This window comes from Lutjanus erythropterus, chromosome 13 (assembly GCF_056507025.1).
Source record: "Lutjanus erythropterus isolate fLutEry1 chromosome 13, fLutEry1.hap2, whole genome shotgun sequence".
Lineage (NCBI taxonomy): Eukaryota > Metazoa > Chordata > Actinopteri > Lutjaniformes > Lutjanidae > Lutjanus > Lutjanus erythropterus.
The window spans coordinates 37,624,535-37,642,281 of record NC_139329.1 but is presented as its reverse complement, the minus strand read 5'-3'; the positions used below and the strand labels follow the sequence as shown (position 1 = coordinate 37,642,281).

General features: G+C 39.5%; 1 protein-coding gene across 1 annotated transcript in view; it reads left to right on the top strand.

Moving 5' to 3' along the window:
• LOC146317078 (voltage-dependent calcium channel subunit alpha-2/delta-4-like) overlaps nucleotides 1-17,747 on the top strand; it is a 79,252-nt gene that overhangs the window by 17,522 nt on the left and 43,983 nt on the right. The window contains exons 5-27 of the mRNA XM_084733730.1: nucleotides 70-232; nucleotides 358-489; nucleotides 1,999-2,059; nucleotides 4,912-5,062; nucleotides 5,212-5,286; nucleotides 6,201-6,290; nucleotides 6,446-6,559; nucleotides 6,735-6,813; nucleotides 6,974-7,107; nucleotides 7,371-7,388; nucleotides 8,577-8,654; nucleotides 9,817-9,897; nucleotides 10,068-10,142; nucleotides 10,410-10,496; nucleotides 10,982-11,053; nucleotides 11,866-11,927; nucleotides 13,024-13,091; nucleotides 13,366-13,411; nucleotides 14,100-14,197; nucleotides 14,413-14,503; nucleotides 16,059-16,151; nucleotides 16,927-17,048; nucleotides 17,130-17,198. Of these exons, the coding sequence (XP_084589856.1) occupies nucleotides 70-232; nucleotides 358-489; nucleotides 1,999-2,059; nucleotides 4,912-5,062; nucleotides 5,212-5,286; nucleotides 6,201-6,290; nucleotides 6,446-6,559; nucleotides 6,735-6,813; nucleotides 6,974-7,107; nucleotides 7,371-7,388; nucleotides 8,577-8,654; nucleotides 9,817-9,897; nucleotides 10,068-10,142; nucleotides 10,410-10,496; nucleotides 10,982-11,053; nucleotides 11,866-11,927; nucleotides 13,024-13,091; nucleotides 13,366-13,411; nucleotides 14,100-14,197; nucleotides 14,413-14,503; nucleotides 16,059-16,151; nucleotides 16,927-17,048; nucleotides 17,130-17,198 (2,059 nt within the window). The remainder of the gene's footprint in view (nucleotides 1-69; nucleotides 233-357; nucleotides 490-1,998; nucleotides 2,060-4,911; nucleotides 5,063-5,211; nucleotides 5,287-6,200; nucleotides 6,291-6,445; nucleotides 6,560-6,734; nucleotides 6,814-6,973; nucleotides 7,108-7,370; nucleotides 7,389-8,576; nucleotides 8,655-9,816; nucleotides 9,898-10,067; nucleotides 10,143-10,409; nucleotides 10,497-10,981; nucleotides 11,054-11,865; nucleotides 11,928-13,023; nucleotides 13,092-13,365; nucleotides 13,412-14,099; nucleotides 14,198-14,412; nucleotides 14,504-16,058; nucleotides 16,152-16,926; nucleotides 17,049-17,129; nucleotides 17,199-17,747) is intronic.

Genomic DNA, 17,747 nt, shown 5'->3' with positions numbered 1-17,747 from the left:
GTTGAGGACGAACATTAACTCCTCTGTTGTTTTATTCTGAAAGGATATCCTCTTTTTGTCTCCTGCCAGTTTGACTACTACAACTCCATGCTGATCAACACAATGGACGAGGACGGGAACTTCGTGGAGCTCGGCGGAGAGTTTCCCCTGGAGGAGAACGAACACTTTAACAACCTGCTGGTGAACACGCAGCAGAGCGACATCCAGGTTCCCACCAACGTCTACAACAAAGGTCAGAGGTCGTCCTCTACATCTGAAATCCACAACAGCAACAACGTGTCTTTCTTTCAGCGCACATGATCTCCTGTGAGGCTGCACTTTGTCCACAGCTCTGACTGAACGTGTTTCTGTGTGCAGATCCAAACATCCTCAACGCCATCTACAACTCTGAGGCGTTAAACGACGTCTTCATCAGTAACTTCCAGAAGGATCCGACCCTCACCTGGCAGTACTTTGGCAGCTCTACTGGCTTCTTCAGAATCTACCCTGGTGAGTTTAAAGGGACAGTTCAGGTTTTTGCCGTTTACTGTGATAATGGTGGCAGATTTAACATCAAAACTGGGAGCAATTTTTGAAACACTGGTTTGTTGATGCCACATAGAAGTAAACTAAAGCAGCTTCTCATTTCTAGCTGATGACTATGGATTTTGTCGGCTAAAATGAAGACTCATGCTAGTGTGGCTGACTGATGTAAGCTAATGCTAATGCATCAGCAAAGATCTGACATATTTTGAAATGAGAACCCTGTGAAAGTGTATTAAATATGTAAAGTTGCTTAACGGCTGCATATATCATTAATGCTGAAGGACTGAGGTTGAAGCTGTCTTACACCCCAGCAAACATTGATCTAATGATGAAATTAATGTGGGAAAAGGAAGCGCATACGAATACAGCCGGACCGTGATCGCCCCAGGAAGAGAGCCAGGAGAGGAGCTACGCTAAAACCGGCTTAGGCCAAAGAGAGCGAGCCAGAGAGACGCATCATCATCATCATCAGCTCACTTTGATTCTACATCAGTCCACATCGTCGTCCTCCTCAAACCCCCCAACATAACAAGTCCCAGTTTAACTGTTGGTGGGAATAAGTTGTGTGTTTGGCAAACACAGTGGCATTTAACACAACTTTGTCTGGAGGTTACTGCCGCGTCAGTTAGCCGGACATGCTAACGTTTGCTGGTAAACAGCAGGTTAAGACAGAGTTTAATCCACGTGCGCTCTTGTTTTTATGTTTCTGAAAGACAACAAAAAAGACACTACCCTCCAGACTCATGAGACGCTGTATATCACTCTGCTTAGAGCCTCATGCACACCACTTCAACATGAAGAGAAATGCAATGCTTGACAGGTCTGCCGTGCCCTAGTTACACTTGATAATCTATGATTGGATAGTTTCTGTTTGCAGGAGGGGCTTAGTGAAGAGTCAATTACATCCAGAGCTCGCTTGGCGACGGTCCAACTGCAACTGAATTTATTTTTGTTCACTAAAGCAACATGTTTGCTTGGTAAATTGCATGTCCTTTGTTAGAAACCTAGAAACCAAAAGGACAAATTATTATTTTTTGTTTCATGATGGCACCTGCTATAATTGCATTCGCCACTCAGAATACTGTTAGTTCTCAGTGTGGATGGAGAGCTTGTTTTCATTCATCCAGTCAGGGTTGAATTTTAAACCACATTTTCATAAAGCGGTGATGACACTGTCAGGTCAGATTTTATTTGTGTAGCCCAAAATCATAAAACATAGTTTGCCTCAGGGGTCTATACAGTCTTTACAATGTGTGACACACAAGGAACAACTTAACGAAATTGAATTCAATACAAATACATTTTGATGACAGAATTGTAAAATATATGTAAAGACTGGGGATCCAGGAGTAGAGTTGTGTTGAAATGTTCAGTTTGGTGAATGTTGTAACTGTGTGTGTTTCCAGGTGAACTGTAGACATTAATATCATCAGTGTCAGAACGCTGTGAACTGACTCCATGTGTCTCTGTCAGGTATTAAATGGACTCCAGACTCCAACGGTGTGGCGGCTTTTGACTGCAGGAACAGAAACTGGTGAGTTTGTTCAACGAGGTCTCACATCTAAATAATCTAAACGACAATTAAAGCTTTATTTCCACAGGAACTTATTGCATTATTTCTCTGACGGCATTATGAAACATATAAAGACAAAAAGGTCTCCATATTAAAGGTATAATCTGCAACACTGTGTTAAAGAAAACAATGAACGAACTCATATGAAGATGATGTAATCAATTTCAATCATCACTTATGACCCACTAGAAGTGTGTGGTGGTGGCTGTATCTAAACTCTGCCTGTATTTCCTTGTTTGTTTATTTTTTCCATTGTTTTCCTGTTGTCCTGATGCGTTTATGATCAGCGCAAACAAATCCTGTTTATACATATACTTATATATCAGATAACATGCCGAGCATGCTCATAAAAATAACTAGATATCTTTCAGGTCTGTATTTGATGTTAGGTCGATTAAATTTTACATGATTGATCAAATTCTTAACAACCGATTCATCAAACATCAGTTAATTGTTATCGTCCCTCCTGATGACACAACTCATGTGCCACAGTGAAGCTACAGAGATTAAATCTGGGAAAAATCAAAGTCAAAGGGTGAGCAAAGGTACTGTTGACTTCATTTCCCAAATTTCCACCTTGTTTAATATGTGCAACAGTTCAGACTGTTCAGAATATGTATATTTAGCAGGACAACTTAATGTTTTTCAGAAGAAAAAATAGTTCATTTTAAACAACCGATGACATGCTCTGCTGGTTTTAAACAAACGTGGTGCTGATTTCAGCTCAGACGTCTTGTATGAAGGAGTACATTAAACTAGGTTTGTTAACAGATATAAATTATGTTCCATACTGATCTGCACTGCTGCAAACACTGAAGCAGATGGTTGCAAGGTTTAGTCTGTTGATGAAGCTCACCTGCATTTGTTTAGGTTTTAGAAAAGACAACAATATATTTTAATCCAATTTAATGCCTAAAACTGCATCAGTTTGAGCTTAATGTACATAAAGTTTCTTTAAAATACAATATATGTCATTCTCTGTTTGCTGGTCTTTAGCATACTTTATGTTAAAATAAATCTTTTTTGCACAAAAGAAAGTAAATCCTGAAAGTAAATCAGTCATAAATCATGATGCAGGAAAATTGCATTTGAAAAAAGACAGTGATCACAAGTAAATGCCCACAAACACAGAATGGAAGACACTTAACGTGATATTTTATAAATCTTGAATTGGAAACTACAACCTCAGAAATGACCATTAAGTTCTATCCACTCCTCTGACAGTAAAAACACTAACATTTCACTAAACTGTTATTTATTTCTGACATACTATCAGTGTCTCTGATATTTTGTCCAGCCTCTTTCTATTTATAACAGCAGACATTAGTACAAAAAAAGGGAGAAAATCCGTGCGTAACTCTGAGTTTGAGTCGGTCTGAGGCGGGTGTCCTGCTGGCTGTGTGTCGGCTGAGCAGCGGCCAGCCAGAGTCCTGATCCTCTGGAAAAGACGATAAGCTGCTCCTTAGCCGGGTCAGTGCAGCCCACATGGCACCATATGTGACTGTTCATGCATTTCTTAATAATACCAGAGAGCTGCATATGTCCCTGAACGCCTCGTCATGATGCATTACTGCAGCTGAGCCAGAAAAGCTGCTGCATGCATCTGCTGGGAGAAACTGCAGCTCAGGAGTTTTTACTTGTTTATATCAATAATGTGGAATCAAATCTGATTAGTTCACAAACAAAATGCTGATTAAAATCTTAACTTATGTGAGTGAATGCAGCTTGAAATGTCATGTATATGATCACAAAACACACATAGTTTGTTTTTATCAGAGTTTAATGTTTTGAATCAATAACAATTCAAATACATACATCTAACTTTAAAGGAACTAACCTCATAGAAATCATTTTGCAGCTCCAAAGACAGTGGAATTGGATTTTTGATATTCCACATTGGTCTACGAGTTGGCCTACTGCTGGGTGGTATGGCCTAAATTTTTGTCACAGTCTAATTTAAAGCTTGGATGGTAACAGTATATATCACATATTAATTCTAAGTGCTTCTAAAGGGATCAAGCACTGGTAACTGTACTACTAGGACATACTTCACACAGTACAGAGGCATTTAAGGGGCCCGTTCCCCAGCCACTTGGCATGCACAGGCCAGCACATTCTCAAATCGTCCGTCCCGAGCCCGGATAAAAGGTGAGGGTTGCATCAAGGGGGAACAAACAACGTAAAAAAGCTTTGCAAGTCAAATATGTTAGTCCAAACTTAGTGCAAACAAACTAAAACCAGAGCTCTCTACATGTTGTCTGTTTAGCTTCGAGTGCCACAAATCTCAATAAATCTAGTGTAGGCAGTTTGCAGGAGTCCAAACTCTCTTCTGAAACCAATATTTATTTGGAAATGTAAGTTTTAAAAAGGCAAATTTTGTTTTCATTTCTTAAGGACATTATCTGATCTGATCAGCGTGTGATTAGTTCAGGGGAGACAACTGGCATCAACACCACTGTTTTTAAAAGTGACATCATGAAGTTAAAAAAGGGCATTTTGAATTAAAACTGAAGTCAAAAGAGATTCAGAATGAATAAATTACATTTTATAACTTCTCGAGCTTGATCTCAGTTTATTAGTTAATTTGAATATTGTGCTGTATTCACTTTTTAATTTTTTTTTAGATAGTTTTTGGGCTTTTAAGCCTCTAATGATAAGACAGCTGCAGTGAGGAGAGAGAGTCGGGGGACGACGTGCAGCAAAGGGCCACGGGTGGGATTTGAACCCACAGCCACTGCAGAGGACTCACAGCCTCAGTTCAATAAATAATGTGCTGTGATATGATTTAATGTCCTCTGTCATGCTGTGTTTAGGTACATCCAGGCAGCCACGTCTCCCAAAGACATCATCATCATGGTGGACATCAGCGGCAGCATGAAGGGGCTGAAGATGACCATCGCCAAACACACCATCAACACCATCCTGGACACGCTGGGGGAGAACGACTTTGTTAATGTCATCGCTGTGAGAAAAACACACACAGACACATTTCAGTGACCAAACACAGTGTTGCATTAGATGCACTGGGGGCGGGGGGGTTCTAGTCCTGTCTGTGTGAAGTCTCTGGTGCTCTTGGTAGTCCAGTGACTGACCCCGTCTCCTCCTGTGTGTAGTACACGGACTACGTTCGGTACGTGGAGCCATGCTTCAAAGGAACTCTGGTCCAGGCCGACTTGGACAACAGAGAGGTAAGACCATTATCTGCTTCATGGAGGCTTAAAGAGCTGACGAGGCGTCTTAGTGGCCAAGGAATACCCTCAACGCATCGCCAGATCAACCTCTTGGCCTACTTCCTGGTGTGTGTCAACAACCACAGCAAGCCAGCCTGCAGCTCTGTGTGTGTGTGTGTGTGTGTGTGTGTGTGTTTGTGTGTGTGTGTGTGTGTGTGTGTTTACACAGAATGTTTATCTTTGTGAGGACGAGTAAGAGTTTGAGACCTGAGAACATTTGTGAGAACATTTTGTCTTAAATTGCTGTGAAGGTTAAGACTTGGTTTTAGGGTTAACATTAGAACTGTGATTCGGTGAAAGGGACAGTTTCCCCAAAAATCAAAAATATATTTTATCTTCTACCTGTTGTGCTATTTATCCATCCAGATAGTTTTGGTGTGAGTTGCTGAGTTTTAGAGATATCTGTCGTAGAGCTGTCTAACTTCTCTCCAACATGATGAAACCAGATGGCCCTTGGTTTGTGAAGCTCAAAACACCAAAAAACATTTGAAAAACTCAACAACAGTGTCTCTTTCCAGAAATCATGACCCAGGATACCTTTGTTGTTCGGGTTCATGTAGGAACTATTTTTTTTCTGTCGAACTGCATCAGCAGACCGTTGATCACCATGCAGAAGGAAGCGTCCGTCTAGTGCGATGTAAACAGTAACAGTGTCCACAGTGAGGTCTGTGATTGTCCAGAGTAACGAGGACATTGTCTCTGGACAGAGACTGTGCTGTTGAGTTTTACAAATGATATGTTTGTGTAGTTTTTGAACCACATATTAAATTCTATGCATCTCCATTGTGTGTGAAAGTCGGACCATCTTCATGTCATTACGGTACAGTCTGATGATAATAATAACAACGTCTCTCTGTCTCCGTCTGTCTCAGCACTTTAAGCTGCTGGTGGAGGAGCTGCATGTTAAAGGAGAAGCAAAGATCAAGAACGCTATGAAGGAATCCTTCAAAATCCTCAACGAGGTTTGTGTCCTTTAATGATCACAGGAGCAAAAACACTGGTGGCACAACATGAAACTTAACTAAACTAAACTAACTTGTGGTGGTTTTATAACATGTTTTGACTCAAGTGGACTTTTCTAAACTGTGTGTGTGGTTTTGTGTGTGTGTGTGTGCAGGCGAGGGCGAACGGTCAGGGCAGCATGTGTAACCAGGCCATCATGCTGATCACAGACGGAGCCATGGAGGACTTTGAGTCGGTCTTTGAAGAGTTCAACTGGCCTGAGCGCAGGGTGAGAACCAGAACCGTGGTTGAGGTCCTGACAACACTCAGGGTGTAAACAGGCAGCTGAAGCACAGCTGAAGGAGGAGGAGGAGGAAGAACTAGAGCTGAGGTCCACTTGATCATACCACAAGACACACAGCCAGGTTTGAACAGGTGTAAAATAGGTGTGTTTGTCTGTTCAGGTGCGAGTCTTCACCTACCTGATTGGCAGAGAGATGACCTTCGCTCAGAACACCAAGTGGATCGCCTGCAACAACAAAGGTCAGTGATCTGTGTGTGTAAGTGTGTGTGTGTGTGTGTGTGTGTGTGTGTGTGTGTGTGTGTGTGTGTGTTCGTGTGTGTGTGTGTGTGTGTGTGTGTGTGTTCGTGTGTGTGTTTACCTTTGTGTCTCTCTGCACTCACACCCTGTGTGTTTTCTCAGGTTACTACACACACATCTCCACGCTGGCCGACGTGCAGGAGAACGTCATGGAGTACCTGCACGTGCTCAGCCGACCAATGGTCATCAACCATGACCATGACATCATCTGGACGGAAGCGTACATGGACACTGTGGTGAGCTGAGTCGGCCAATCAGAGAGCTTAAAGGAGCAGTTCATCATTTATTAAACAGAATTTTTTAGTTTTCGGTCATTTTACATGTGAAGTATTCATATAATTTGGGTTGGACTGCTCCTTTAAATCCACATACTGTACAGTGGTCTTCATCATCATCATCATCGTCGTCACTTCACCCTCATCTGTCTGTCTGCTTCCTCCCTGTGTTTCGGGTCATTCTCCCATGATCCTCTGGGCCTTTCCCTCCATCACTCCGGCAGCTCCCCAACACCAAGGAGGTAAAGAAGAAGAAGAAATTGTAGTTTTAGATTTAGGTTAGATTTTTAGACTCCTGCAGAAATTAACATGTAGAACAAGATAGTTACGGTTTTTAGTTTTCATCATAGTTTTTTTTAAGTCAAGTTAATTTGTGTTTTTTAGTCATCAGATTCTGTGGAACATTTTAGTCAGTCTAGTCAAACCAGAACCAGTAATCTTTTATCATTTTAGTCAAACAAATTTTACATTTTATATCATCATTTATCTAATAAAAATACAGACTAAATGATCTACAGCACAGCTGACATAATGTAACACCACTGCTTTACTAGTTGGCTCATATATCTTAAAAAAACAGCCCAACATTTTAATAAAACAAGATAATTCACAATTCAGACTCATCAGTTTTTGTCAACAAAACAGTTGTTTAGATCCAGAGTCCCTCTATGTTCTTGAATGTGGTTTTAATGCTGAGATAAATGTTTGTGTGCGTTTTCACACTTCATTTAATAGTTGAAAAGTAGGCAGACTGATAGAGGAGGATTGTTTTCATTGTTTTCATCTGAGATATTACAAAAATGTTTCTCCTGCTTCGTGACATCAACAAAAAAAATCCTCTCTGAGCTTTTTGTTAAAGTCTTGAAATTTAACACATTGAACATTAAAAACATCTTAAGTGTTTCTTTGTATATAGAAATATAGAAGGTCTACAGGTTTTGTTGGCTTTGTCTCACCAAACACACAGTATAATTCACACATATCCTTTCGTGGCCTCCTGGAGGGTCCTGGCCCTCATGTTGAAAACCACCAGGTTAAATTGTAGTGACTGTTGTTCTTTTACCACCAGGGTGTTTTTAAATTCACACAGTACTGCAGCTGCCGTACAGCACCACCTGGAGGTCAATCCCAGAGTTGCAATCACAATATAGTATCTCAAACTTTATATTAGATTTGGGTGTAGATGAGAGGGAACTGCTTTATATATGGCTTATGAACAGAATATTTGAATAGGCAAAGGATAAACTTGATGCACTAAATTAAAAGAAATACAGACAAAATAATAATTGAGAATAATTCTATGCACTGCAATTTTAAATGTTTTTTAAATAACCAAAATAATATTCTCCTTGATCCATCATTTATTTTTGAGTGTGTGTGTTTATAAAAATAATAAGACAGAGTGTGCTGAATGTCTGTTTCTGTCTCAGCTTTTCACCACTAAGGCTCAGAGTCTGCTGCTCATGACCTCAGTGGCCATGCCGGTCTTCAGCAAGAAGAAGGAAACGGTCAGTGTCGAGTTTTATCCATCTGTCTTTGGTCCAGAGTGAAATATCTCAACTAACATTGCAATTAAATTTTGTCATTAAATAAAAAATCTACATTTTATCTAGAGTTAGCAGCAGGTCAAAGTTCGTCCATCGCTTCATGACCTATAAAACTAACTCCTCCGTCTCTGAGAGCTTCATCTTGTAAACATGCTAAGAAAAAAACATGCAAACTGAGCACATCTGAACAAGCTGTAACAACATTAGTTAAATCTTTATCTACGTTTTATGATAAATGTTAACATGTTAGCTAATGTTGACAAATGTCAAAGTAAAATGTTTGCAGGAGACTAAATTGATTAGACAGTTTTACAAAGTCAGCAAACAGTGTTGCTTTCTATATATCATCAAAAAGCTCGCACACAAAAACACGACTCACTGATTTCCTATAGTTTGTATTACAGATCAAACAGACAGAAAATAGTGTAATTTACTGAAAGGAAAACAGGAAAGTAAAAGCAGCACTGATGTTTTTATGCAGCTGTGATATTTCAGTTCAGATGGATCGTTTCTTATTCATTATTTAAATTTTACCCATGTTTGAAGATTGTCATTCAAATTTACATTAAAAATTAGCCTGAACTTTCATGTTAACAGTTAGCATGTTAAATGCTAAGGAAAATGATGGAGTCCAAGAGGATTTTTCTCTAGAGCTGCTGTCCAATTTTACAAGGATAAACCCTTTGAGCTCATGTTTTTCTTGTCATTTTTGTTGGTGTCTCAGCTTTTATGCCACTTTTTTTTTGTTACATTTGATTTTTTTTTTCAGAGGAGCATAACTTACATTGTAAGTGAAATCTGTGCCATAGTATTTTGTAAATATTAATCGGAAAGTCAAGATTAATACACTTTATTACAAGTGTCATGGTACTTGGAAAACACTGACCTCACTTTCAGCAGTGACACGGAAGACAGTATTAAAAATAAATAACGGATATAAAACTGTCAGAATAATAAAGCAAACAACAACCACCGAACAATACAGAGACCATTTTGTACTTATACAGAAGCAGATAACAGTTTAAAGCTGCAGCTTTAAGTTGTACTTTACACAAAAAGTAAACTGAATATAATAAAGTATTATTATGGTGCCTAGTTTTAATCCTGCAGCCTTTCTCTCCAGCTGTCCCATGGGATCCTGCTGGGTGTGGTCGGCTCTGACATCCCACTGATGGAGGTGATGAAGCTGGCGCCCAGATACATGGTGAGTTGTTCTGTGAAACGTTCAAATCTCAGCTGTCATTCCTGCTCCGTTTTCTGTTTTGATCCAGACTAAAGGGGAGGGGAAACGACAGATTCCACAATAAAAGCTTTAAATTTCAACATTGCCTGAACTTTGTTCCATGTGTTTCTTCTTCTTCTTCTTCTCCACAGCTGGGAGCTCACGGCTACGCCTTCCTCATCACCAACAACGGTTACATCCTGGCTCACCCCGACCTTCGACCTCTGGTGAGTCCAGTTTTAGCTCGAGAGCTGCAGCATCTCTGATTTACTACATCTCTATTTAAAGGAAGAGATTTACTATTATTACAGTGTAGCAGATGTCCTGAAAGGTACATTAGGAGGAAAAGGGATTAAGTATTTATGAGGACAGTTATACAGTATTTCATTGCCGACACACACACACACACACACACACACACACACACACACACACACACACACACACACACACACACACACACAGACAGTAACAGTGTGTCCTCTGTCCTGCAGTACAAAGATGGAAAGAAACTGAAGCCGAAACCAAACTACAACAGTGTGGATCTGTCTGAGGTGGAGTGGGAGGATACAGAGGAGAAGGTAATAACACTGTCTTTGTGTTGTCTCGCTGAAATAAGCAGGAACGTCTCTGAAAAAGACGTAGCCTGGGTGGCATCATATGTTGCTCCAAAACCTGTATGACCCTTTCAGCATTAATGGGGCCTTCACTGATGTGACAGTTACCCATGATGCCCTGGGCACTAACACACCCTGGTGCTGTTGATTGTGATTTACTGCTTTGCTGATGGTGGAACTTGGAACTTATTTACACCCAGACTGAGATCCTTCAATTGTTCCGAATCCCTGGGGACATTTCTTGTTTTTGTTCCTGGATGTTGGTCTGTAGCAGCTCCTTCCTGATGACATCATGCAGGTTTTGAAAGACAGTGAGCTGTGATTGATCGGTAACCAACACGTAGTCTGTCTAATCTGACAGACAGACGTGTGGTGTATTCTCAACCCGACATAAGAGAAGAAAACTTATTTGACTTTGTAATAAACCTGTTTTTGCCTCACACTTTCAGCTGAGAACAGCCATGGTGAAGGGAGAGACTGGTAGCATCCGCCTGAGCATCAGAGCATCGGTGGATAAAGGGGTGAGTGAATTAATCAACATACACCGTGTTAATCACAGTATCTTAACATAATATCCCAAATTATTCTCATATACGTTGGTGTTGTGTTTCTATCACAAATAGTTTCGATTTTCACACAACAAAGAGATGATATTATTCTGAATTTTAACAAAGTAAAATAACTGTAATTAAAGATTTTTATTTATTTGGGTGATGACATCTTAAAATATGATGCAGATATCTGATGCTTAATTTGAAACCTTCATTAGAAGCTTAAGATGTAAAAGAATAACATTCAATAGACCCCTAATTTTGTATGGAGTTTGGATAAACCTGTAGTTGCCCTCCACGTCAGTAGATGGCAGTAATGATTTCTTCATGTTGATTGCCAACTGCTTATTTCCAAGAAGAAGAAGAAGAACTCTTCCTGATTGGTCCTCATGTGATTGGTGATAGTCACCAGTTCATTGATAGTTTGTTTAAAATGGCAGTTTGTCTGAACACAACTGATTTCTGTTAACTCACCATAAAGACCGTTTAGCTACAGTAACTACCACAGTCACATGAGTGAAAGTAGCTACCAGAGAGGCTAGCATTAGCATGCTATCTTTACTAGCTAACAGCTCAGGCTAACAGAGGTGAGTCAGTGTTATGTAAGAGAGGCCAAGAGAGTAACTTTACGTCAGATCGACCTGATCAGACTGACTGAATGTTCAGACACAACAAGCTGCTTCAGTTGTGTTTACTGAGTGTTTTATGAACTGATCCAACTAGTTTGTGATCGAACAGTAAAAATGTTCTGATCATAACACGGTTCACTTCTCCTCGAACAGAAACGACCTCTGTACCTCATCAACGACTACTACTACACAAACATCGATGAGACGCCCTTCAGGTAAATCAGCTGAGTTTTTTCTTCCTTTTAAACAACTTTAAAGAGTTAGTTTGGATTATTTGAAGTTTGGTTGTATGAGGTACTTGTCCACAGTCAGTGTACTACCTACAGTAGATAACAGTCAACGCGCCCCCAGCCTGGAGAAGAAGCAGAAGTACCCACTGCTGTGGTGTGTCGACCGCCATTTACTGTAGGTAATACACTGACTATGGATGAAGTACCTCGTACACCCACACTTCAACAAACCTGAACTATGACCATCTGTACCAGACAAAGCAAAAAACAGGAGGCAAAATAACAACAGGTCAACACAGTAAGGCCAAACAGAAGCAAGACAAAATTACGCTAAAACTGAAGTAAGACTGAGACACAAGCAAAAGACGCTAAAACACCAAACAGTAAAAGAAATAGGAACAAGAAAAGAAGAAAAACATGACAATAAAAATAAATGAAAATTAGAGGAAGGAGAATTACATCATATGTTTTGATTTATTGCATTTTCTGCGTGATGTTGATGTGTTTTATGCAATGTGCAAATGCATGTTGGTCCATATTCACAGATAAAAGTATTTACTTCCGTACTAGACAGTAAAAAGTGAGCTGCTCATCAGAATTCAAGATGCAGGTTAACTATACATGTAAAATACATGATGGATGAATATGATTTTTTTTCTTTCAGCTTCACTGTCAGTGTAGCGGAGACAATGTTAATCAGTTTTGTTAGAGCTGAATTTATTTGTTCAGTTGCATAACAGTGACTTCAGATCAAAGGAAATGTTCAAGATGTTAATAATTCTCATGTTGAAATCAGTTTGTGTCACAAAAGCAACATGCAGCTTGGCTTGTTTTGTAACAAACAGTTTAAATGTGCATATCTTGGTGTCATTTAAAAAGAAAAAAAAGTCAGCATCATGAATCCAGTGTCTCTCCACAGTGAATTTGACCAAAAGGACACACTTTTCTTTTCACTGTTGACACATTCAGTTGTATCTGTTAATTCAGCCAGTAGATGGCAGCATGATACTCTGTATATTATTCAAAATAAAAGTCCAGTCAGTGTTCACATGTTTCTCACCTCTTCTCTGTGTCTCTGCAGCTTCGGTATGGTGCTGACGAGGGGTCATGGACAGCTGATGTTTATGGGAAATGTGTCTGTGGAGGAAGGTAGGATTTCCCACAATTCCCTGCAGCACAGTAAATAATCAGCTGTTGTATCTGATACTTCAGTTAGTTAGAAAAATACAACATAAACAATAAACCAACAAGCTCATTTCCAGTTTGTGTAGATTGGTGCTGCACCTTCCAAAGCTCTTTATTAATGCATAGAAATATCACACACACAACTTGACAACGTCTATTTGGCAAAACAACAGCTTCTTAAACTAAATCTGCATGTTTTCATTTGAAATGACTGAAGGGTTTGTCCTTTCCTCTGCAGGGCTGCATGATCTCACCTCTCCAGACCTCACCATCGCCTCTGAGTGGTAAGTAAATAAATCTTTATTTTCAAATCTTTTTGTTTAACTTTTCAAACATATTCATTTGTTTGTCACAACATGATACAAATCATAACAATCAAAATCACAGTTTGAAAAGGTACACAAAGCCCAATTTGTAGATTGGAGATAGAGATTCTTGACTTAATGTTTGGATACCAAAGTACAAGAGGAGAGGTACAAGAGAAAAGACTTCCAGACTTTCAAAAATGTCTTTTCAAGGTGTCTTTTGAGACGTGCCATAATGCTTTCCAGTTCCAACACAGACTGGCTTTATCTTGTTGACTGCAGGGGCAGGTCTTATCTAATCTTGTGAACATCTTTGCTAGTTTGCTTTTGCTTAAGCAAAGTTTGTGTTATGTTAAATTGCAGTAGACTATGTCTAATGCATATGGGTGGAAACTGCAGACTGCCGTGCATCAGAAACTTCAATCTTAAACTCTTGAAGTTTCAGCCATGAATCATTTTTCTGTGCAGAAGACAGATGAATGAGTCAAATAGATCAACAAATAACAAATAATGTGGTGTGGTTAGTGATGAGAGCAGGAATAAAAGAAGGTTTATCAGTTTACTTAGATCTTGTGATCTATCAAATAATATGAAATCAACTGAAAACCTAATAAATACCCTGCAGGTTTCTGTGTTTATCCTGGTTTAATAAACCTCTTCTCCTCAGGACTTACTGTGAGACGGACATCGACCCCGGCCACCGAAAATACACTCAGCTTCAGGCCGCCATCCGCTACCTGCTGGGGAAGGAGCCCGACCTCGAGTGTAGGACTTTTACACTAAAATAATAAACTCACAACATTTCTGCCTCCATGCATTTGTATTAGTTCATTTTATATATGGATTTCTTTTTAATAACTTATGTGCTCTGTGTTTGACATCACAACATTAAGAAAGTCTTGTTCAGACTGTTGATAAATGTTTATTTCACTGTGATTGAAAAAGTCACCTCTGTTTGACCCGGCCTGTCCGTTGCCTAGGTGACGAGGTGTTGCTGCAGCAGACGCTGTTTGACGCCGTGGTGACGGCTCCGCTCGAAGCCTACTGGAACGCCCTGATGCTCAACGACAGGTGAGACCAGAGACCTTCATTTTCATTTATGATTAATTATTAAATATGTGAAATATTAAAGGTTCAGTTCAACCAAAAATACATGAGTGAATTAAAACATCTTTCTGCAGACAGTTGGAACTGGAAATTATTTAAAAGAAATAGTAAAACTTTTGACAGTGACAGTTGTTTCTGCACTGCTGTGAGTTTTAAATCGCCATTTTTCTGATCTCTGAAAACAAAACTGTATTCATGTTTGTGGCCTTGTGAGCCATCATCCTGCAGATTTTAAATCCTGACCAGTGGTGGAAGAAGTATTCAGATCCTGTACTTTGATGCTTAAAGTACTAAAAGTAGTTAAAGTACTTGATGCAGAGAAAAGTTACTGTTGTAGTTGGTTGAGGTGGAGCTCATTCTGAACATGAAGACTGCAACTGATGATTATTTTCATGATGCATTAATTTCCTGATTAGTTTTTTCATGAATTGATTGATTGGATGATTTGTGAAAATTCTGAAAATAGTGAGAAATTTCATCACAGTGAGCTGAGCCCGAAGTGACACCGTCACAGACCTCAACATTATTACAAATTTAGGGCTGCAACGGATCACAGTCGACCCGTGTTCCGTACGGATCGCCCTCTGCGGTTCGGCACGCGTGTGATCCGCGGACCACATGTGAGCATCATAGTTTTACTGTCAGTGTTACTTTTGTATAAGTTATAATACCAGAAATCTCAATGCAGAGTTGCAGTGAAAAGACGGGACAGATGCTGCTCTGTACAGTGTATAATGATCTAATATATGTATCGTATATACATAGTGCAGCACTGTATAAGTTTGAAGTTTTTAATATTATTAAAATTAATTATTATTATTACTATTATCATTATTATTACGTTACATAATTATGGTGATAATTACAGACAGACAAAGATCAAAGACATTTTTAAAATAATTTAACCCTAATCCCACCACTTTTTTCTATTTTGCCTGATCTGAAAAATGAACCGATCCGTGAATCAAAACCGTGATACAATCCGAACTGTGAGTTTTTTGATCCGTTGCACCCCTATTACAAATACATTACAATTATTATAATAAGTCACAGGAAAAGCAGCAAATCTGCTTACATGAAAAATAATAAACGATAATCAAAATAGTTTTCTGTCAATCAACTAATTGATTAATCAACTAATAAGTTCAGCTGTATTTGTATAAACCGTTGGGTCGTTTAATTTGTAACAGAACATTTAATAAATTCTTCATATGTATTATGCACGAAAATCTTCTTTTTGTATTGCCATTTTCTGACCTCTGTAAACATTTTTTTATTTTAGTAACTAAAGATGTCACATTAATGCAGTGAAGAAAAATAGAATAAAATAGAATATTTCCCTCTGAAATGTAGAAGTGAAAAGTACAAGTATCTCTAATTTGCTTGTAATTTACTGCAGGAGGGACAAACCAAGTTTTCATACAAATAATTAACTTCCTTCCTCTGTCTTCTGTTTGTGTCTGGTATGCGTGTGTGTGTGTGTGTGTGTCTGTGTGTCTGTGTGTGTGTGTGTGCGCAGGGTGGAGCCAGGGATTGAGACGGCCTTCCTCGGTACTCGTGCTGGTCTGATGAGGATTGTGAGATACGCAGGAGTGGAGTCCAGAGTGGCAAAGTAAGACACAAATTAAGCAGTACAGAGTTTATGTGTCCAGTTCACAGTTTGTTTATAACACACTTACCTCTTTTTCACCAAATTAGCTCTGGTTCTTGAACCGGTTCTGTTCAAGACTCTTGAAAAACTTAGTTTTATGTAGTGAAACAGCTTGACTAGTAGACTAATTTAGTTTTGGTCAGAGTGCCCCAAGTCTTTCTCCAGTTTGTGTAGATTCCTGCTGCACCCTCCAACACCAAACTTCTTTATTAATGCATAGAAATATACAGCCTCATACACGTGTTTTGACAACATTTCCTCTGCAAAATGACAGCTTGTTAAACTAAATTAAGATGCAGTTAGGTCCAGAACTGGAGCGGAACCTGTTCCATGTTGGTTGAGACGGTGTAAGTTTTTCTCAGGAGTTCACAGAGAAAATCTGCCAAACATCTGACTCATCGTGTAGCAAAAAGAAACAGAAGCAGCTTGCTGGACAAATGCATCCAGTCTGCCAAACCTTCCTTTGGTTTATTATTATCATCTTAATTACTATTATTATCATTATTATTATTATTCATGCATGGACATTCTCTACTGTCCCTCATTCATTCAGTCCAACTCACATTTGGAGCTGATCAATACAAGCTGGTCACAGCTGATGTGTTCACCTGAGCTTCATGAAAAACTGAACATACAGCCACAACCAGGCAGGCCAGGGATGAAAAAAGTACAATTTTAGAGACTGAATGAATGAGTTCTGCAGAAAGTTTCATAGTAAAATATTGTCTCTCAACAGGAAGTTTCTGACTCCGACTGATAAAGACAACCTATACACCATCGATCACTTCCCTCTGTGGTATCGCCTGGCTGTGGAAAACACTCCCGGAAGCTTCTACTACTACCCCATCAACGATAAAGGTCCGTCTCTTCAGCCCTCAGCATTTATATCTTTTATTTCTCCCCAATCAGCTGATCCTGAGGTAAATCTTCTCTCCACAGGAGTGAAGTTTGTCATAGCGACGACAGCAGTGACGGTGTCATCTGAAGGGAAGACGGCCATGGCTGGAGGTGAGTCACCCTGATTCAAAACTCTCAGCATGGAAACTGTGAACTCTTGGTTTATCTCATCTGTTGGACAACTCGGCTGTTGTTGTGGTCGTATTATTATCGATTTTGCTTGTTGACTTCCGTTTTCCTTTTTTGGCTCACTTTTCATCAACTATTGGCTGATACACAGAGGACTACAAACAGCACAAGGGGTATTTACAGGTCTTGAAAGGTCTTAAAAACCAGTTCCAAGCTTATATGGTCTTTAAAAATGATATTTCTGTACAGTAGTCTGTCAGGAGGTGATCTGCGCCTCTAAAAGTGGGATTGTTGTGATGGTGGATTGTTCTGCTTGGAAGCTGTTCAGTCCTTTTTGGGAGTGAGGTGGAGTTTTTTACCACAAACTCAAATGAACTTAATCATTTTTAATTAGTTAATCTATTTGTCAGTCTTCGTTATTCAGGTCCAGCGTCGCGTTAATCTAATCAATTACATCATAAGGAGTGATAAATGGGAAGCTCTGAATTATCATGGACAGATTATGAGGCCCTGGAGATGATGGGCCCCGAG